This window comes from Artemia sp. Qi Xiang Cuo, chromosome 10 (assembly GCF_049724085.1).
Source record: "Artemia sp. Qi Xiang Cuo chromosome 10, ASM4972408v1, whole genome shotgun sequence".
NCBI classification, from domain to species: Eukaryota; Metazoa; Arthropoda; class Branchiopoda; order Anostraca; family Artemiidae; genus Artemia; species Artemia sp. Qi Xiang Cuo.
Genome location: NC_142803.1, coordinates 6,153,252 through 6,176,250, shown reverse-complemented (window position 1 = coordinate 6,176,250; position 22,999 = coordinate 6,153,252). Strand labels below are relative to the sequence as shown.

Genomic DNA, 22,999 nt, shown 5'->3' with positions numbered 1-22,999 from the left:
TATATCCATACAATAAAACATCCATACAAAAAAAAACATTAAATAAAACACCAACCATATAACAATACGAGGAAATAAAAACCCATCAATGCATGAAAACAGTCATGACTTTTAACAGAAACATGATATTTAACACCAGTACAATGAACAATAAAAATCCATAAACATAAAACATCCATATACCTGTCTTCTCTCTTTAATTGATACAGTAATGTTCTATCTGTCTTGTATCTTAGATTGACACAGTAATGCCCCACCTGGCCGCTACCTTTCATTGATACACTAAGGGAGTACTGTGCGCTTCCTTTAATTAACACTATAAAGGAGTACTGTTCGCTTGTATGGTGGGGGGACTGTCCTGTTGTAACTGTTATAATAACACTACTTATATCATTACTACTTGTGTTTGGGGAAATGATTGGTGTACCGGGAGGGGGAGGGGCTGGTTGACCTCCAATCACTTTTGACTGTTAAGAAGGCCAGTAGAACTTCTGATTTTCAATCAAATGAGCCCCCTTCTGAGGTGTATATAACCACCCTTTTTATACAAAACCTTATATCACACCAGGGCATTGCTTAGAATCCTTGCTCTAAGGGTTGTGGGGGGGGGGGGTGTCATTCTCAAGGTCATAATTTCTAGACCTTTAAACTACGCTGAACAAAATGGATATCTAAAAATTTTGATTGGATGTGTTTGAGGAAGTGATTGATGGGGAGGGGGAGCTGGTTGCCCTCCACGAGCTATTTTTAAAGTTTATATTACATTTCTTTCTATTAGAAATGCCCTGGTCTAAAAAACAAAACAATATATTGTGCCCAAATCGATCTTTACTTAGGCAGCGCTATCGTGCTGCCTATGATATTTTGTCTTGAGATTTCAATTATACAGCACTGGAAGTGCCAGAGCAGGTAAGCCCCGCCCCCTAAAATTCAGCCTATGGGCGCCCATACCTGTTGCTGTCTGTGGAAAATTTCGACAAGATTACAACAAGATATTCTCAAAAAATGAATGAAACAGTTCGTGGTAACCAACTGTAAGTAAGGAGCAACCCGGCTTAATAGTAACCGAAACTCTAAGAAACGGAATTTTGATACCAATAGATATATATAATATGGAATAGATAATAGGGAAAGGTGTTTTAGTTATGAAATATGCCCATTGTTTGCGCATAGCATTTGTTATTGGGATGTAGGCATAGATTTTTGGGTGGGGGGGGCGACAAATTTTCTGCCGTGGGTTTTCCCACTGGGGAAGTTTCCAGGGAGTGAACTTGTCAGGGGAAATTATACACTGAGGGAATATGTCTTACTTTTTCTTTTCCGTCTCAATTTTACGCGTAGAGTGGTTAAGAGTAGTTGTCCAGGGTAAATTCTGACCGGGATCGAATTGTCTAGAGGATTTTTCTGTGCGGAGGGGGTTTCTCTGTGGAGGTAGGGCCAGATTTCCGGGCATTATTTACAAAAACAATAAGAAATTAAATAAAAAAAAGTTTTTTCAACTGAAATTAAGGAGCAACATTAAAATTGAAAACGAACAGAAATTATTACGTATATAAGGGGGGAGGGGGTTGGTTTGCCCCACTCAGCACCTCGCTCTTAACGCTAAAGTTTGAATTGTGTCCCAATTCTTTAATAATGACTCATGAAACACAAGGGCCGTTCAATTAGAACAATAAGACGCTTTTTTAAAACTATACAAAAAAAACTTTAGCGTAAAGAGCGAAGTATTGAGGAGGGGGCAACCCCCTTTATATACGTAAAACTTCTGGTGGGGAGCTCATTTTGTGTCGAAAAGGAGAAACTGATTGAACTGAATATTCTTTTGTCATCTGGGTGTATCGAATAGGGTCCATGTTGCGCATTGTCACAATATAACGACGGTTTCAAGAAATGGTGTTCAAAGACTAAGCAGAGTTATCCTGTTTTGAAGGAAAATTTCGACAGTGGTTCAAAAAATACACTGTCGAATCATTGGTGCCTTTACTCAAGAGCTTTATGGCCACTGGAGTCAAAATCTGTCTTTTGAATTCACCTCAAAAGATTCCTTCTGAAGTATTAACTAAACTGAATGTTGAGAGTTGGATTAGGGGAGAGTAATGTGCAAAGTAAACAAATTACTTTTGAGGATATTTTTGCAAAGTTCCACTTTGAAATACAGATGACTGACTCAACAATTTCCGTAAAGAGCGGATAAAGTTGTACAACAACATTCTGGCACTCTGCTCACCCCTGCTATAAATTTAATTAACTTCGTTATAACTAAAATTCATCATGAGGAAATCCCTCTTTGCAAAAACATTAAATAATGAATTAACAGTTCTCATATTCGAAAAGTAGTTCTTACTGTCACATCATGTTTGACTTGGACAATGAACTGTTAAGAGCATGATTGCAGCACCGTTTCTTGCATGTATTTTCCTACTTGCTCACTAATCATTTGAATCAGATAATAATAATTTAATTAAATAGCACAATACGAATACTTACAATTACAGAAAAAGAAAACAAAAATTAAAGAGCTATAATGGTCTAAGCCCATTCGAAGAAAGAACAACATGGGATGATTTATCTAATTTGAATATTGTTACTCAGAAAAAGGAATTTGTGTTCATCACGAGAGATACATTTTTTGTTATCCTTACAAAATTAAGTTTGAATTAACACTTTTCAAATGAAACAAAAAATTTTTAAAGAGCTTGGTCAAACAAAAATTCATAGCAAAGCTACACCTAATTCGTTTTCAATTTGTTTAAGTTACTGCAAATAATGACCCCGAATCAATGAGTCAAAAGCTTTTATGATTGCAATCTAGCTACACGCTCTGCGGATGAAAGATGACTGATTGCCAAAAATTGTCTTTACGGCCAATCGTCTAGTACAAAAAAAAAAAAAAAAAAAAAAAAAAAACAAGGCTGACCCCGAATGTGATAGTAACAATGTCGTAAGGAGAGGTTTAAGGAAATAAACTTATTGGGAAGATGCAAAGAGAGAGGCTTTGAATAGATTGGGAGGGAGGAGTGTTCCAGGGGCGTAATTTGCTGCAGAGGAAGAGGGGGGGGGGTGATGTCCCTCCTAAGCCATGGTTTGCCCTCCCCCCAGCTTAAATTTAGTTTCTTCATAAATCTTGTCAAAACTAAAATAAGTCTACATAAATCAAGCATCCACAGAAACGGGTCAGTTTTCACTGTCATTTTCACTTGATTTGGGAAAATCGGCCCCGAATTTCCCCTCCCCCAGAGTTTGACAAAATTACGCCACTGGAGTGTTCGTGGTTATCTTGGTCTCAGGCAGCTTGGTGCTGCAGTGAGTTATTAGAAGTATAAGCAATAGTCTGCCAAAACTTTCCATTTCAAAATCTTTAAACCACTAGCTTTTTTATAATAGGTCTTTTTTTTACGAAAATTATTTTTTTATTGCCGGGTGAGGTCAGTAAGACTGAATCATAACTAAGGAAATAAAGAAACTAATATAAACAGAAAAGAGGGGTAGGTTTACTCTAACTCGAAGAAGTTTCCAAAATGGAGATCCATTTTGACTGCCACTTATCCTGAACAATCGGATGCACTAGCGATTCCACAAATTGAAATTTCAATTTTTGCTGTTTTTATTTCTTTGTTTTCCCCGTTTTTGCCTTTTTAACTTTTATTCCCTTTTAGCTAAATTAATAATGTGGATACCTTTTCGGGCGTTAATTAGTTTTCCTTAAGTAATTTCTGCAGGCTTCAGAATCCTGATAATTGTAATTTTGCAACTACACATTTCTATTTCTGTTCAAATTAACATTCACAAGAAAACATTTTATTGCAAATAACACTAATATATCAAGGCTTACACAGTTTCGCAAATGCATTGGTTACCGAATGAAAAAAAAACAACTTCGCTCTACGATAATAATTCAAAATCGACTTAGATGTGTACTCTTTGGTGCTTTTTCAAAGAGACTGAGAAAGAATAACTCTTTTTACAAACATTACATTTATATGGTTTCTCAGCTGTATGTACTCTTTGGTGAACTTTCAAATAGCCTGACTGAGGAAAGCTTCTCTTACAGATATCACATTTATATGGTCTCTCACCTGTATGTACTCTGTGGTGCTTCTTCAAAGAGCCTGATTCAGAAAAGCTCTTCTTACAGATATCACATCTATATGGCCTCTCACCTGTATGTACTCTTTGGTGCTTCTTCAAAGAGCCTGAGTCAGAAAAACTCTTCTGACAAACATCACATGTATAGGGTCTCTCACCAGTATGCACTCTTTGGTGCTTCTTCAAAGAGCCTGCTTCAGAAAAGCTCTTTTGACAAACGTCACATCTAAACGGTTTCAAACCTGAATGTAATCTTTGATGTGTTTTTAAATGGTGGGGTAGAGAAAAGCTCTTCTGACAGACATGACAGTTAAAGGGTTTCAAACCTGTGTGCAGTCTTTGATGTGTTTTCAAATGGCTCATTTGGGAAAACTTCTTCTGACATGAATCACATGTATATGGTTTCTCACCTAAATGCATTCTTTGATGCGTTCTGAAATTACTCAGACCTGAAAAGCTCTTCTGACAAATACCACACTTATACGGTCTCTCACCAGTATGCACTCTTCCATGCTTCTTCAAAGTGCCATATTCAGAAAAGCTCTTCTGACAAACGTCACATTTAAACGGTTTCAAACCTGAATGCAGTCTTTGATGTCTTTTGAAATTGCCCAGTTGAGAAAAGCTCTTCTGACATACTCCACATTTATATATTTTTTTCTCTGTATGTATTCTTTGATCTCTTTTCAATTTTCTGTGAAAACTATTCAAATAAGTTTTTTGATTGTTTAAGCATTTCGTTTCAGATTCCGATACAAATGAATTTAATAAAATGCTTGTTGATGGATTCCGTGAAGCAACTAGCGATACGTTCCTCTGTAAGTCTTGTTTGGAGACGTTAGGTGAAAAATGACCATATAAGAACAGATGGCGTCTCATATCACCAATACATTCTTGTAGACAAATGGGACATCTTTTTGACTCTCCCATTTGGTGTTCCATAATATGAACAACAAAATCTCTATAATCACGAATTACTGCAGGACAAACATCACACTCTATCGGTGAAAGTTCTTCACAGCCAGTATCAATGTGAAGATCAAGCATCAAAAAGGATTTCTCTGCTTTCCCACACAAGTCGCAACGCCAGATGCCAGCTGTCAATTCTTCTATAGCCTTCTCAGTCAGCCTACTCACTACAACAATCAGCTTTGGGCCTGGGAGATGCAATACAGTCACGTCATCAGAACTGTACACTGTAGAGTCCATTACCCCTACAGTAAAAATAAATTATTGTAATTAAATAAATTAAACAAAATTATTAAAGACAGGCATTCTATCAAATATAAATGAAAAATGAGCATTCCACAAGTATCAAATACAAACTTTTTTTTTATCATATTATGGACCCAATGAATGGAAACATCCAAAAGCAATGATTTCAGCTATTTAAGTGTATTGTCTTTTGGGTCGAAAAATTGTGGTTTTCATAGGAAATATAGGCAAGAACGGCTCATTTTTAATTTAATGTTTATATTTACGTACTTACAATAAATTTGTTTTGATAGTACCAAAATATATTCTGATATGGCCATGGGCATAGGCAGCATATTGTCTAGGGGAGGGGGGGCAGTGGATAGTGTGATGGAGGGCCTTTTATCAACTGCTTTTCCAACCATCTGCTTTTTCAGCCATATCTAATGTAAATTTGAAGGTCTAGGGGGGCCGCTGCCCCCTGCCTCCCCCTTTCTACGCCCATGCATATGGCATTAAAAATGGTGGTTTATTGTGCCATTACATAATAGCGATGATTAAGAATCGTATAACTTACATCACTGGGCCATCGATAAAAGATTCTGAATTAAAGGTTTATAGTCTCCCGTCATGGTTGCAGAAGTAGCAACACCCTAGTAAAGAGAAACCCCTCACCCAAAGCAACCAAAAATTTGAAAATGAATTTTAAAAGGAGCTGATAAGTGAGAAAAGAAAATAGTGCTCATCTAGTGCTAAATCATCATTTAGTGCTCGCAGCACTAAAGTGGCATATAGATGGCTTAGGGTTCAAATGTTTCGTTTATTAGTTTATGTCCTAAAAATGTTTTGAGAGATATGTTTGCCTAGTAGGCTATTGCTGAAATTTTTCATGAGCTTGTTTCAAAAGACAAATTTTGCTTTTTAAGTTCCAAAAATTTATATTTATCGAATTTGTAACTCTTTCCCGTAAAACTAAAACGCTTTCCCCTTCCTCCCGATGTACACACACACAGTTATGGTTGGATATACCTCCTGATGCACTTTTTGTACATTCCAAAGTTTCAACTTTTCATCGAAATGTTAATGTTATTTATTTATTACTTATTTATATTATCATATATATTTATTATATTATTACATAGTTGTCTATTTTTCTATATAGTTTATCTATTATTTATTGTTCTGTATATTTATTATACATTAACTGTTTATTTATATATTATATAATTTATATAGTTATTTATTCTTATACAGTTAGTTTTCATATATATTACGGTATTTATGACATTAATATCATATCGAAATGTCATATCTGTCATTTTTATCTAAGTATGATATTACTTATATAAGAATAATATAAAATTGCAGACAAAATCGAAAAAAAAACTCATTCTTGCATTTTCCATGTAATTTTACCTTTACGAAGAATGCTAAGCGGAACTGCCTCTCAGTTATCAAATGATATCAAAAATATGAATTTAATGGTATTATCAGTCAGTAACTGTATATTTCAGTTCAAAGTCATAGCTAAAGTACTAGGGATACCAAAACTCAGGGCCGTATCCAGGATTTTTGTTCAGGGGGGGTTTTACTAATTTTTGACTTTTTTTTGGGGGGGGGTTACTAATTTTTGACTCAGTTTTCGACTAATTTTACTGATTTTTACCTAGGTTTTACTAATTTTTGACTTATTTTCGAGTCGGTCAAAAATTTCGGGGGGGGGGGTTCAAACCGGGTAACCCCCCCCCCCTGAATACGGCCATGCCAAAACTGATTTTTTTTTCATTCTTTTCTTTAATTCGCTAGGTGGAGACTTAAACAACTACAGCCTAAGACAATAGGAAAAAGATCTTCAATTTTTCCTTCAGTTTTGTATACTAATAGGCACTAAGCTTAAAAACAAAGAATATGTGAAAAAACAAATCCGCAGAAAAAGAACAATAAAAACATATTTTCCTAGAACTCTAGAAAGTGTAATTTCCCTGATTACTGGAGCAGGAAGAAAAGAACCATTAATTGGCAGCAAACTGAGTAAAAAATCCAATGATGGGATGAGTAAAATTATTTGAAAACATAGGCTAACCCTAATATCTTGTTAAGAAATAGGAACTGGAAAGAAGTGTATCTATCATGAAATAGCTTATGGAAGAAGCTAAAAAGCCAGGCATTAGTTTGTCTGGTATTAAAATTATTCAACACTTCCAATTATTAGTTGTTGAAATACCTGTAAAAGAATCTTTTCAGAAAGACCAATTATCCTATTTTGTTATATCTATATAACAACCTTCCAAACATTTCTTCCAAAAGTATCATATTATTATTGCTTAGCTTGTATCATATAAAGTACAAATATTAAATTGCTTGTTTCTCTACAGAAACCAAGAAAAGAAACACCGGCATGACATGTTTAAATGCAACAGACTTGCATTGAAATAATCCTAGGCTGTTTGGATAGCGCTAGAATTATGATAAGCAATTAAAATACCTCATGGGGGATAAATATGAAATGTTAACAGTAGAAAGGCCTTATTGAATCGTGACACTCACCCCTGCTGCCATCTACAATTTAGTCTAACTCTGTCAGTACACCATATATGGGCATAGCCTCCCGAGGGGGAACACGTGGTTAATCGAAGTGGGTCAATAACCTAAATTTCCAAAGGTCGATTTATTTGCTGTTGTTGTTGTTTTGGGCAAGTGCATGCTCCAGGCGAATGTTAAGAGTTTCCAGGAATCCTGAAAACAGTTAGATCACGTGTTTCCTTCTCAGCCAATCAGCGTGTCAGTTACATCCCCCTTCTCAACCAATCTGAGGGCTGGTTACATATTAGCGGCGGAGAGAATATGAGGAAAGGATTTTTGCTATAGTTTTTATTAGTCTGTGAATAGAATTCAAAGGAGTGAAAAGAACAGTTTCGACTTTACTCATTTGGATATATATTTGTGTGTTGATAACGGCGAGTGGAATGTTTACCCTCTTAGAAGTTGATAGTGGAGTTGATGGCAATAATACAAGAGCAAATAACATTGCGGTGGAAATCACGAGAGGATCACGACTTTGTCTGGAATGGGATGAAGTATATGCAAGATGTGATATCCTTGAGCAAATTTAAAATGGAGGATCAATTATGTTTCGCTGCAAAAGTTGATATAGCACACGTGAATAGACTTCAATGTGCTTTAAGTGCATTGGTGAAACATATCGAATAAAATAAACTCTATCGCTAATTGTACATGCATAGTATTACTGTTATTTCTGTAATTATTCAATAAAACTGCTTCGAAATCAAAAATGTACCATTTCTTTTCTGGCTAGAGCTGACGAATCAGTGTTAGTCTAGAGTCAGCAGTAAGAGTGAAAGGATTAAAAAATGGATAAACATGAGACAGAGAGACTTAGTGCGAATCTAGGGTTTATGGGAACCCATTTGATGTTGAATGATGATTTTCTCGAGTTATCTCATCAACGCAGAATGTTCTCTCGTCAAAGAACACTTGAAAATATAAAGAGGAGTGGTTCTCCCCCAGGGGACTATTTTATGAAACTTTTAAAATGTGACTCAAGGGCTTATACTCAATTTATTGATATATTAATTGGAACAAAGCAGAATCATATCGTGGATATACTTTTGAAAAAATTGCCAATGGATTCAATGTAGATGGCTCCCCCGCCATTCGAAAGAGGTAAAGTCACAGAGCTAATCCTCTCCCCATTCCCCTCACTTAATTTATCGAGCGAGGACGATCAGTTTCGTTTTAGCTGTGAGTGAGTCAAGTGACATTGGAAACCAAAAAAAAAAATGTTCTATACATGTCCATTGTGCATGTACACTCTTGGCATTTGGACTCAATTTGATACTTGTACAATTATTGATGACTATAGTGACAAGTGTAAATAAAGAAATCCTTGTAAATTGTATGAAGGCTATGCAGAACAAATTAAAGGATGTAATTCATATCTTCAGGAGGTGTGTGACTCTTATGATAGAGGACACATATGCTCTAAATGTCACAATGATAAATGTGATCAGTGGGAGAATACATAACCCGCTATGATTGTAAAGAATCCTAAACGTGGTTTTAGTTTCTTTCTACGAAATTGGTATCGTCTTCGATTTAAATTATTCTGAGAAGAGGATTATGGTCTACGATTAAACTGTTTGGGTAACACGACAATTTGGTTTCTATGTCATCGTAGTGACGACACTGCCTACTGTGACAATAAACCAAGTGATTTTTATTTGGCAGCTACCGAATGTGATTCAACCTTTGAAAACACTGTATGTGATATTGCTTTAAATAGACGGATTGAAACTCGTGAATTTCATAATATGAATACAAATAGCATCATTGACTGCACAAAGCGATATGACAAGAGTGAAGTTACATTGTACTGTAGAAAATGTGACCCTGACTTTGCAGTCAATCAAGATCAATATACAGTGAATCCAAATGATTTACCGGCATTAGTGGTTCACGACAGTTGCCTATACATCGAAGAAGAAGAAATCTAAAGTGAAGATTTAAAGACATTGTTGTATATATATGCATTTTATTAATAAACAAATTCACAAACATTTTTTAAGCACTTTACTCTTAGGGTACTGAAATCAATACTGTATAGGTCTGAGAGGATATTTTCCACTAGAAAGTCGTTCAGACGAGGATTGTCACTATAAATGTGGAGAAACTGCTTGTAAGTATAGCCGCGACATCGGAACACAAAATACAGTAGTGCATGGAAGCCACAGCTTTTAGTTGTTAGATCCTGCACCCTCTTCCTATTTTGAATAATAGTTTTCCCACTGTTTTCTATATAGTTTTTGATGTGGGGTGTGTAGAATGTATAGGGTTGACCAAGAGGATCAAAAAATTCAATCGTCTTCATTTTTTGAAATATGCACAGCCAATGACACATCAGCACAGTCAACGAACTGCTAGTAAAAATAATCAAGGTATTATTCACACTTTGAATTTTTCGCAGAAAGTCCGAGGGAAGACAATAGGATTTGTACTGGGACATGTACGGATTCATATTAAGTACATTGATTATTTGACTGGTGTTCATGGAGCCAAGTCTAGTAGAACACTGCCTTCGGGAGTGATTTCTCAATAGGTTTCATATTGATTTAGTCACATTACCGAAATACTCTAAGCCAATGGATCGGAAAATGTACACTCTAAACGCACACTCCCCGTACGTACTATACTCATATCTTGTGTGCCAGAAAAATTCAGTTCAATGATACCATGTGTTTTAGTAAACATATTTTCGGTTATACCATTTTCAAATAGTTAAGAGTCATAACCTAGGGTTTGCATGGTTAACTTATACAATGATCTATAGGTTTTATCAAAAGATAGATTTTAGAGTGGGATACCGTTTACTTTGCACACAAGAGATGAAAGTCCAAACATCTCGAATTTATGTGGGCATTCAGTCCACGATCCTATTGCACTGGCGCTTTTTACAAATGCTAAAGCGAGTGTTGATGGAATTTCGCCATTGATAAAGGATGAATTGGTGAAGGTGCGTGAGCCCATGTCAATATGACGTTGATTGGTGATTGTATGAGGAACAAGTGGTTTAATATTATTTCCATTGCCTACAGTTTTTCCACTGCCAAAGCAACAGAACTCATGACCTGTTGTTTACGTACATGAAGTATTGCCGAGGTGAGGGAGAGACATACATCAGGATTGCCAGCAAGTTCTTTTCTCAATATGAAATTAGAGGGTGCAAGCGTCAGTTTTATATCCACTTTAACATTGGGCGGCAGCCATTGGGGTATATTAAATATTTCATGATGTATTTTTCCAACTAGATGTAATTCACTAGTTGTAGCATTTTTAATTGCATCTGTATTATCAGTATTAGTAATATATTCGTATCCATTGGAGGCGACTTTCAATTCCTTGTATGACTTGGGTGTCATCAGCATGAATTGCATATAGCTTGTATAATTTGAGAGATTGTTGCTTGTGCTCACCAGTGTGCCATTGCTGGTAGACACTGATTTGACGAAATAAATTGTGTAATGTACAATTTTACATAGGATATCCCATAGGCCCGAATCGGCATTGTATTATCGGATTTCCGGACTTTCCTTTGCAAATCTATAAATGTCGAAGACATATCCATAAAGTAGTATTCATTGGAATAAATTTGAAAGTGAATTTTATCGGAGAGGGTTTGTTGGAGATAAAATTGTTCATAGTATCCTTGCTTGACACTCAAATCAACATCTTCAGCATTGAATAGATTCAATGAGGCGGTGATTGAAGGTTGAGAATCCTTATGCGACAGGTAGGACATCTTAAGAGAAGAAATCTAGTTTCGATCTAACAATTTTCTTCTTGGGGCTCCTTCTTCTGTTTACACTACGTGTCGGCTTTTCCCTTCTTTTCTTTGACAAGAGGGATGATGTCTTTCATTTCCAACATGAGTGGAGATGATGAGTGATGCATTGTTTTTCGACATTTTAAAGCCTTTACCATTTTTTTTTTAGTTGTTCGTCAGGGGTTTGCACACTAGACCTAAAATTTTCCGTAGCACTGTTTTTTAAATCCTTGACAGAGCCCCAATGGTATAGTGTAGAGGACGCAAAATCTGTCGCAACCGATACAAGATATTTTCTAGCCAGAGGTAATGAAGAGCAAAAGAGCTTAGCAAGCCAGCTGCCAAGACCGTAGCCAGACATTGACGAGCGCCCTTTGTAATAGTCCATTCCATTGCCCTGTTGCCTTGGGCTAAGAGTATTAACATAGCAGTCAACATTAGGACAAGTGAATACCAATTTTTTATTAGACATCTTGTTGAACGATGGGACGAAAATTGTATGTAATCACAGCAAAACCTTTTTAAATTGCTATGGGATCACCCAATTCGGTTCTAAGTGTTAACTGAAGGAGTTACAAATTGGAAGTGTTTACGGGAATATACTGAAGATGTTTTATATTGTAGTGGTGAATATGTTCTTGATTGGTTTTTCGTTCAAGAACTCGTAGAAGGGGAACATTTGAATACCAACCAGAGATGTTTCCACAAATGAGGCGTAGAGAAATATACAAGTGTCTGTGGAGAAGGCAGGCGGGTAGTCAGCAAAAATGAAATTAGTAGTTTCGGCAATTTTACCGTCGATTATACTGATATTAAGGACAAGAACCTCAATAAGACTATCATTGAGAGTAACCCTTTAATTGGCAATGGGTAGCGACATGTATATCTTGCTCTCCATCTTTTAATACGTTCATTAAAAAGCTCCTCTCTTACGAGCGAAAATTCTTTTATTAATAGAACGACATAAATCATTCATACAGGTGAGTTCCTCGTAGGTTAATTCAATATATGGATAATCCATCCAATTGATCTTTTGAATTTGTTCTTGATCACTAGAGGATGGTGGCGGCGGCCAATCATAGGGTCTAATTTTTATTTCATATTTACGATCCTTTCTCAGGATGTCGAAGGTACTTTTTAGAATAAAGTCGACAAGATCTACTTCGTACTTTCCGTCATTAAATTTGATGGTGGGTGAGAGTTTTATCAAAAAATCACTCGTTCTATCCTAGTCATTTTAGAGAGGATTGGAAACACTCGACATTAAAGTAATATAGCAATCATTGGGACAATGTTAATATTTTCAGCACCGACTCAAGAATCAGAAGCTGAGATGTATCCAAGGCAGCGAACAAGCAACTGTCTCTTGCCCCTACGAGTACGACTCTAATATCTTTTCAATTTGATAAATTTCACTAGTGTTTCGAACTTTTTGTAGTTCATATTCATAAAAACCGCCGAGAATCTCATCATCTTTGGTGTCTCGCAGTCGATATGTCGTGGGCTCGGTGTCCAGGATTTTGGACACGTTAAAAAGTTCAGTGCTCCATAAATAATTCCCCTTTTCAAAAAGGTTGCTGGTTCTATTAATTCGAACAGTATAACCAACATTGAATTTATTCTTCACATTTTTTTTCTTTTCGATCATTGGGGTTTTGATTTAGAAAATTATCGAATGTATTTTCCCCCCAATGAACTTCCTGAAGGCGTGAGTTGGATAGGGATCGATGGGGTCGATGATTTTGTATTTGCATGATCTTATCTGTCCCATGAATGAAATCAGGTCTATTTTTCAAGGTGCAATATCTTGTAATTAATAGATGAATCGTTCTTATTAATCATTCAGCCAATTCAGACTTTATTGGGATGTGACTATGATAAAGTGTAGTATTATATTTGAATAGAACCTTTTGAACATGATGATTAACAAATTCACTACTGCGGTAAGATTGAATTTTTCTATATGGATCCTGTTCGAGAATACTTTCAATGGCCCGAGCAACTTCAACACCTCTCTTTGATCGCAATGGACTGGAATATACATAGCGAATAAAGACATTGATTACAACCAGAATATATTTGTAGGGTGCATTGTGACGTCGTTGAATTGCGTCTAAAGTTAGAAGATCCATTTGCAGTACATGCAAAGGGAAAAACGCTTTAGTTTGTCGATATTGTTTACCGCGAAGCATGTGATTTCGATGCAGTGTGTAAATCGGTTCATTCTCTAGATACTCTTTTGCTTTTTTAAATGTGATGCCGGAGACAACTTTGGAAAGCGTTTTGGGGGAACTTAAACTTCCCGCCTTACCAATATTTCCAAAGACACCTTTCAGAACTTCATCCATTTTGAACGCAAGCACGTAGTGTAATGACCACTCCCATTTTGCACACTGGAGGGTGAATAATTACGTCTTCGCTTTTGACTAGAAGCCACAGGTGTTGTAAAATCATTACTGCTGATAGTATTTTCAAATATTGAATCTTCTTCTTCTTTTTTAAATGGTGTTGGTGTTGGTGGGGGACTATATTCTCTTAGTTTCTTTAGAATTTGCTTATTGCCAATAAGACTTTTGGGAAAGTTTGATGCACTTAGAAAGGTGTATAGATTATTGTCAAAGGATAAAAGTCATTTACGATTCGTCACCATATCACAAATTAAATCAACGTTTCCCTGTGCTATCGACTTGAACTTGATCAGCAGTTTCCAACATGAGATATGATAGGAATCTTTTACTCTGTTCACGATAGGTCAGTTACAATAGGGATCTAATTGTTATTACATTCGAATTCTATTCCGGTCTGATTGTTTCTGCTGTAGCATCTTGAGGAAACGTGTTCAATTTGAAGGGATCAGTGGCGGTGGTGGGTTTGTCGTGAGATAGCTTATGCTTTCAAACATATTACAAAACATCTTAAGTCAAAAGAAGTTTTTGTCTTCTGCAATATTCTCATCGTTAATGAATTTGCTTAAATTGTCTTTTAAATGTTCGATAGGTAAAAGGACGATTTATAATGATTTCAATTTATAGTATTCTGTTATTCTCTCTCTAGAGAAAACAAGGAGGAATTTCTACAGAACTCCGTAGTACTGATGAGCAGAATGAACTACTCGACAGACTGAGCCGTGGCCTTTATAAATTTTGTCCCTTTTTCTCTCCAGACCAGGTACGGAACGTTTAGCCATTTATGGTCTTCTTGTTTCGTAAAACATATTACCGGTTTGACATACAATAAGGTAAAATTAAAAAAAGTTAATATATTATATTAATGAAATCATTATCAACACCATGTTTGAGTATGGCCTTCCTAAGTAAGGGTTTTGAAGTGCTTAAAACGGAAAATAGATGCCGTTGTTCGTGTAGTTTCTTCAGTGTCATAACGCCAACTAATAGCCTTTTCTACTGTTCACCGGAAGATATACTGTAATTTTATTGTCGAAAATGTCGGTGACTACACGTAGATCCTCGGTCGTGCTCTCATTAACATCCAGCAAAATGTAATCTCAGGATTTATTAATCACCTGAGTGTATGCTTACAACAGACATTTAGGAGCGCCGGGGTATATCTGTTTATTGAGAGTTTTGAGTGAGCTAGAATCACGAACAACTCGATAGATAATATAGATAGTGCAATTCAAACCAAGGCTTCGCATACATTTGCTCTGATAAAACAGATTGTGTAGAACTAGGGTTATGGAAATGTGTTCATGGTGGGAGCGAACGGTGAACAGTTGTAGCATTTCCTGTGAGAACTGTTCAATGGATTCAGCCAAATCATCAATAATCAGCCACGAGTTCGATTCAATACGATTGAAAACGATTGAAAACAAGTCCCCGTATGAATTGTATTGGTATGGTTGTGACAATAGCTTTTATTTGATCGTAGGACACCTGCCAAATACTATAGCAATAGTAGATTTTTTTCGGCTTTTCCAAAAACATTTTTTTGCAATTTTGAATTATTTTAGCTAAAAGTGTTGTTTTCCCCGACATTGAGGGACCACACAGAAACGATTTGAAGGGTGTTTTGAATTGATACATGTTGCTGTTACTGCTGTTGACAACAGTCGTACTATAACTAATTGTAAATCATACGTGTCCAATGAATAAGTAGTAATAATTTTCTCATAGATCTATCTACCTTAACAAGAACAACAAAAAAAACAATATTTCATGGCAGCATTTATTTCGGCAACATGGAAACGTCTATTTGTTCAACATGAACAACGATAAAATAACACTTGTTCAACAAGAAACACAACAATATTTCATGGTCATTTATTTGCAACATGAAAACTCTATTTGTTCAACATGAACAACGGTAAAAATGACACTCTATATACAATATAAATAAAAACACTTTTTGTCCATCAAGAACAACACTTATTGTCTTTAAACACTTTTTGTCCATCAACATGAACAACACTTATTGTCTTTAAACACTTTTTTGTCCATCAACATGAACAAGAGCAAGAACAACACTTTATGCAGCAAACACACACTTTTCTATACATCAACAGAAAACACTTGGAACATGAACTAGCACAGTTGAACATTATGAATTTAAAAGTGGGGTCCACGGGGCCGAAGGCCGGCTGCGGACGGGACCCCCCACCCCAGGGGTCGGCCGCGGGAAGGCCCCCCCCGGGAACCGCGGGGGTGAAAAAAACTGTACAATAGTTGTCCGTCACTGCTACAGGTTAGGTTGAGGTTAAGGTGCTTAGATTGGGTTAGATGAGGTCAGTAGTTAATTTATGAACGGGTTAGAGCATTTAATTTATGAACGGGGTGGGTGGGTTAGTTCAAGTTAGGTTAATTTATCCAGACCAAGTTGATTGCGATAGTCTATGCATTCAATTCGGTCTGAAATACGGTAGTGGCCATGAGGCAGGACACTCACACCATTCTCGAGCACATAGACTTTGTCGGATATACACGACATTGCATTTTTTTCCTCTCTTACAGTATAATTTCTATACTGTAGAGCGAATTGCAAGCACTTGTTCTCTCGGCACTAGGCTACTTTCTAAACAGTCTCTGTACACACTCATGTCGAAATTGCTCTTTACAAAGTGTGTAGGCACCCCTTTACACGCCTTCTTTTCATCCCCACTATGTGTTTCAACGCAATAGACTTAATGGCCCAGGAACACCCCCCTTGAGTTCAAATAACTATTTTTCTTCGATTTCAACATTATTAGTTGGTTGGGGGCAAGGCATTTCAACAGATCAGGGTAGAAAGGGGTAATCTAGTTAGTGAAATCTGTTTGCGCGCGGATGTGTTCCACATGCTGTACATCAACCAATAAATACTCGGTCCCATTTACCTTTAACAGCAGAGGATATGTATTCCCATAGTAAACTTGAACCTCCCCCGCCCGTGGCCAGTGCACCTTGCACAAATTTTAAAAAAACGACAACATGAGCTTTTTGGAAATTTCTAGTACTGAACTGCCGCCTGCTATATTCTTGTTCAGTACCACATTTCGCTTTCGCCTGTGTAGAAGAACCATGCCAGTATCTATGCTCGTGAACGATGTAAAATTGGGATCGGCAATAATTCATGCACACTCTTGAGGGTCAGTCACAACGTCGCAGCGAGATCTATTACGTACGCTTTCACACATTTACCAGACGCTGAATTTAGGATGAGCTTGTAAAATTCCTTCTCCACCTGGTAATTTTCCCTAGATCGTTTATCGACAAAAGTGTCGATAACCGTTTTTAAATAAGGTCGCTGAATGAACTGCAGGACCCTATGTATTTTGGTGATCTTGAAACCATTGCTAACCATCCAGTGCAAAAGCACATGGTGAACAACGATATTCTCCTTAGGGTCCAAATCAGCAATCAGTTTTTGTTTAGAAGGAGTCGAGTTCATCCCCATATCCTCAACCAATGATCGATTGTAGGGGCTCAATGAGTCCCTGCTCACGGGTCGATTGATACAGGGAAAGACAAAATCTTTGACTGAGTCGTGAAGCGCCAGAGGAATGTCACCGTCAATGTCAAAGAACCATCCTTGTGGCCCATTGTCCTCGACGGTGGTAATGTCGGGGAACTCACAAGGATTCTCAAGCCATTGATAGTTCCCACACGGCAAAGAGTAGTGAGACATTGCCGAGGGGTATAATGAGTTCATGTCCAAGACAACTGCATTTGACTTTGCACCGGTGCTGTTTTGTCCGCTCGGATCGGTTGACAAGACGTGGTCCCGATGAAAAACATACCCTCCCCTCTTTGAACGCTCTACAAAAAGGTGCTGATCTACGTCGGTGATTAGGCCTATTTCCTCCCTACTAATTTTTAAAATCAAATCCATCACCAAATGGGGTGTGGAAAAATAAAAGCCTAAATATAACCTGAACTCTGAATAGATTTGGTCTGTGTTCTTACAGACTATATCCAACAGAGTTAAAACGTCACTGGCTAAGTACAGTCTACAATAATCCCACCCATTTTTACAATTCCCCTTAGCCCACACCTTCTTGGCAAACTCATATTCCTCGGCTGTGCATTCACTGCTGGTGAGTGAATTGTAAAAAGCTTTAATTGGAGGTAGTTTCACCTCGCTTAAGCGAGCGCCAGAACAGTAATAGTCGTATGCATATACACCTTTGCAGGTCAATAGGTCATACCTTTCACTGTCTGAAAAGTGCTGTTTAAGCAAGGGAAACCTATCAAAATTGTCGCTTTTCTGCACTTGAATCAATTGACTCAATGCCTTGGGAAAAAAACAAAAGGAATCTAAAAACCTGATTTTATTCCAGCACGTATGCCCATTATCCACTGCCTGCCATTTCAGCTCGAGAAGCAACAACTTTTCGGCCGATTTTGGAATAATGTTATAGGTAAATGAACTGTTTACCCATGGACTATCTACTCCCCCTCCCACTCGGTGCATACGTGCCAGTGCCGGTATAATAAATTTAAGTCATAATTTGAATTATGGATAAAAACTGGGATAAAAAACTGCGGGCTAACATTTAAGTTACACGATTGATGCGCTTCCCCCCTAAAATTACTAACCTCCGAAGATATCTCCTTCCACAAGTGATTATGGTATATGACTGGGCCCGTCTTACCGCCCACTCTTTTCCCGTGAGTCTCTTGATCCTCCGCTGAACATACACCCTGACAACAGACACCAATTTTTTTATCTTCAATAGCAAGATGATCCTCTGCAGACAACACCATATGACAATGGGTATTTCTCAAACGATAAATTGCACCATTAGTCTTGCCAATTAGTTTAGTCAGTGCCTTGACCATGCACTCCTCCTCATCCAATGTTTCTACTATTTCTAACAACCGCATGGTGTTAGAACTGTCTCTTTGCGCATGAGCATAGGACACTGCAATAGCCTGGTGTTCTTTGATTCGATTTGGAAATCGGGGATCGTTCACCTCCACCAGCTTAGCTTCACAGTCTAAAGATATTTTGTTGCACTGCAGAAGGGTGTTCTGGAAATTTTTAAAGCGTAAAATGGCCCTATCCCCTGAAACCGTTTCGACTGTCTGGTAACCATGCCGTCTACAATGCCTCATGTGATCCCGTAGTTTTATATCGCTACGGAATCGAGACAGGCATGTTGGACAGTAGAAACATTCCCCCCTTTTCTTACCCTCCTCCAGAACTCTACTGATGTCTGTAATAGGGCTAAAATGGCCAATTGAATTGGCAAGATCACTAGGTGGTGTATACAACAACCAAATCCAGTGTCTAACCAAATCAACTGACGGGTCTCTTACAGGGAAAACAATCCCCTTCTTTTTTAAACGAATCCGATCTTCAAATTCAGTTTCATACTGAACCACAGTAACGCCGATATTTAAATGACCATAGCCCGTTCAAAAATATCAATAGCTCGTAGCGTCACTGGATAATTCCATTCTAAACAAGAGAAATCTGCAATGGGAAAACCGGACCCCTCCTTCCCATGTACAGCCCAATTGTCTAAATTCGTCTTGGTAGCGTCACGTGCTAGAGGCTCGAATGCTGATATGAGAAAAGCATACTTGAAACATTTTTGACTTGTTTCAAAACAAATCCGCTGGACACCCTTACATCCTTCTAGATCTGGATTATATTTTAAAACTGTATCCCTTTCATGCCCACCTGCCCCCCCCCCCTCTTAAAATAAAATCTTTCTTAAATTTACAAATATTTACACTTAAATTTTCAACATAAAGAACTACAGAGCCGCTCCCATTTTCGTTAAAGTTATCGAGATGCGCAATAAATTGACCTACCCACTCGCAAAAAACTCCCTCAAAATTTTATAAATTCGGATAAATTAAGCGCATCTCGGAATGTATATAATGGTGATAAACTTCGCTTTCCCCCTCATTTAAATAGAACACCTTTAAAACAATAAAAACCTTAATTGAATCCTTCCCCACACATTGTATTTGCTTCTCCAGTAGTGCACGAATTTTCTAAACATAGTCGTGCACATTCTATCCAGGGTCAAAAACAAAATTTCACCCCATAAGTGAATTAAAAGCATCCCCAAAAGTTGCAGTGTAGACAACTATATTATTTAATATTGAATTTGACAGTTGAAAGTCTGGAAAAGTTATACCCCCCTACCCCTCTTGTATATTATCCCCTCCCCCTCATTAGCTCACAATTATTGTAAGCCGTCGCGCGAGTGTTCCGATTTCCAAGACTGAACTTCCGAGCCGAGGAAAATATGCAATTAAATGCCGGGAACCGTTAACTCAGTATATTGTCAACAATGTTTCCCCTCGCTAAAATCTTGGCAAGGGTTTGTAAGATTGAAAGCTATTTTAAAAATATTCAGAGCAAATTACGGGATCCATATGTGACAGATAGATAAATGGGAATAATCTCTCAGTTCCTTCTTCTCTTAAAACTAGATAATATTCAATTGTGAAAAAAATAGCATTCACAGAGTTTCAAAGGCGGTGAGCATTAATTGACTAGAAATTACCTAAAAATATTCGCTTATGAGATAGCGGCGAAGAGATAGCAACAGTGTGGGGGGAATGCAGAGAAAATAGCAAAGATTAGAAAAAGAAGAGCGGTTTCTTTTGACTAGCAAGCGAAAAAAATTACATTATATTTAGATATCTCTGAGGGGCGGGGGGGGGGCAGAGAAAACAATGGTTGGGGGGGGGGGCGAGGGGTTAATATTTTAATATCCCGTTGAGATAAGTTTATATTAGGTTGAAAATAAAAGTTTTGTTTTTATATATTTCTATAAGATAGTTTGAAGAAAAAAATGCTCACATTTGCAAATTCCGGCTGTATTTGAATGCCCGAAGGCTCGGGCGAAACATGTTGTACCATCGGCGGCGGGCCTTGTGTAGACGGGGCAGGTAGTCCATAGAAAGCAGCTGTCCATTTACTCTTTAGTTTTTGACCTGGTTGCATTGTTGTCTGCACAGATGGTTGCACTTGGGCAGTCAACACTTGTTTTGGGGTCGGGCCAGCATACTTAATAATAGATGGTCTTGCCTCATCCACTCTCGCTTTCTTAGTGGGAGGCGCCATACATTCTTCATAATTGTCCTTAAAAAAAGAGAAAAAAGTTAGTATGTAAATAATTTCTCCCTTTTTTACAGAAGGAAAATTAGTAACCCTATCCCCCCCCACGAACCATAATTTTGTCTAGAAAAGCATTTATCTCATTTCAGTGAAGTAAAAAAATTTCGCGGAATATACTAGTCGCATCCTTTTGAATCTGTGAAAGATGAATTACGGCTCACTGAGCCGTTCAAAATTCAGCCTATAAAAGTCGGCCTAGTTTGTTTCTAAGCTGCTTGAAGAAAATCCCTCCTAATAATTAACGTTGAAAATGTGAATATTCAGTCTTTTACTTATTTAGCCGAACATTGAAGCACTGATCTAAGCTATGGTTCTTTTTCAGTTATCCAATTAATAAATACAAGTTTTTTTTCTAACTGAAAGTAAGGAGCGCCATTAAAATTTAAAACGAACAGAAATTATTCCGTATATGAATGAGGGCTAAATAAAAGTTCAAATAAGGGATAATTCCCCTTTTCTTACAGAAGGAAAATTAGTGCCCCCATCCCTAGCCTAACTATAAATTTGTCTAGAAAAGCATTTATCTCATTTCAGTGACGTAAAAAAATTTCGTGAAATATACTAGTCGCATCCTTTTTTGAATCTGTGAAAGATGAATTACGGCTCACTGAGCCGTTCAAAATTCAGCCTATAAAAGTCGGCCTAGTTTGTTTCTAAGCTGTTTGAAGAAAATCCCCCCTAATACTAAACGTTGAAAATGTGAATATTTAGTCTTTTACTTATTTAGCCAAACATCGAAGCATTGATCTAAGCTATGGTTCTTTTTCAGTTATCCAATAAATAAAAACAAGTTTTGTTCTAACTGAAAGTAAGGAGCGCCATTAAAATTTAAAACGAACAGAAATTATTCCGTATATGAATGAGGGCTAAATAAAATTTCAAATAAGGGATAATTCCCCTTTTTTTTAAAGAAGGAAAATTAGTATCCCCCCTCCACGGGCTAACCATAATTTTGTCTAGAAAAGCATTTATCTGATTTCAGTAAAGCAAAAAAGTAAAACGTGAAATATACTAGTCGCATCCTTTTGAATCTGTGAAACCTTTGAGACTAAACCGCTAACGAACAGGAAGTGCTTTAAAAAAGGGTCAGAGCTAATTATAGGCCTCGCGCCGGAGAGCCTTGTGTCAAACCAGTGCGGCATATCAAACAGTTCGTGGTAACGAACTGTAAGGAGCGACCCGGCTCAATGGTAACCGAAACTCTAGAAAACGGGTTTTTGATACCAATAGATATATCAAAAGAATCAGATTTCAATGCTGATTTCAAATATATAACTTTCATCAAGTTTAGTCCTACCCATCAAAAGTTACGCACCTGAGAAAATTTGGCTGATTTTTAAAAAAAGGGGGAAAAACCCCCAAAAAGTTATAGAACCTTAATGAAAATCACACCATCATATTCAGCGAACCCTGCTGTAGAGGTTTCAAGCTCCTATCTACAAAAATGTGGAATTTTCCATTTTTTGCCAGAAGAAAGATCACGGATGCGTGTTTATTTGTTTGTTTTTTTTGTTTTTTTTTTACAGGGGTGATCGTATCGACCCAGTGGTCCTAGAATATCGTTGGAGGGCTCATTGGAACGGAAATTAAAAGTTCTAGTGCCCTTTTTAAGTGACCAAAAAAAATGGAGGGCAACTAGGCACCCTCCCACGCCCATTTTTTTCCCAAAGTCACCCGATCAAAATTTTTAGATATCCATTTTGTTCAGCATTGTCGAAAATATGATAAAAATGTCTTTTAGGATGACTTGATCCCCCACAGTCCCCAGGGGGATGTCTGAAATTTATGAACTTTACTCAATGT

The 22,999-nt window shown here is 37.2% G+C and overlaps 1 protein-coding gene across 4 annotated transcripts in view; it reads right to left on the bottom strand.

Moving 5' to 3' along the window:
• The window catches only part of LOC148947406 (uncharacterized), a 63,342-nt gene that overhangs the window by 25,372 nt on the left and 14,971 nt on the right, over positions 1–22,999 (bottom strand). For 3 of the 4 annotated variants that reach the window (XM_089095834.1, XM_089095836.1, XM_089095835.1), the window contains one exon: positions 2,957–5,300. The exons of the other annotated variant lie outside the window; for it this stretch is intronic. In XM_089095834.1, coding sequence (XP_088951960.1) covers positions 3,907–5,295 — 1,389 coding nt within the window. In that variant the 5' untranslated portion in view covers positions 5,296–5,300 and the 3' untranslated portion in view covers positions 2,957–3,906. Of the gene's footprint in view, positions 1–2,956; positions 5,301–22,999 lie in introns of those variants that run through there. 4 annotated transcript variants of the gene reach the window in all.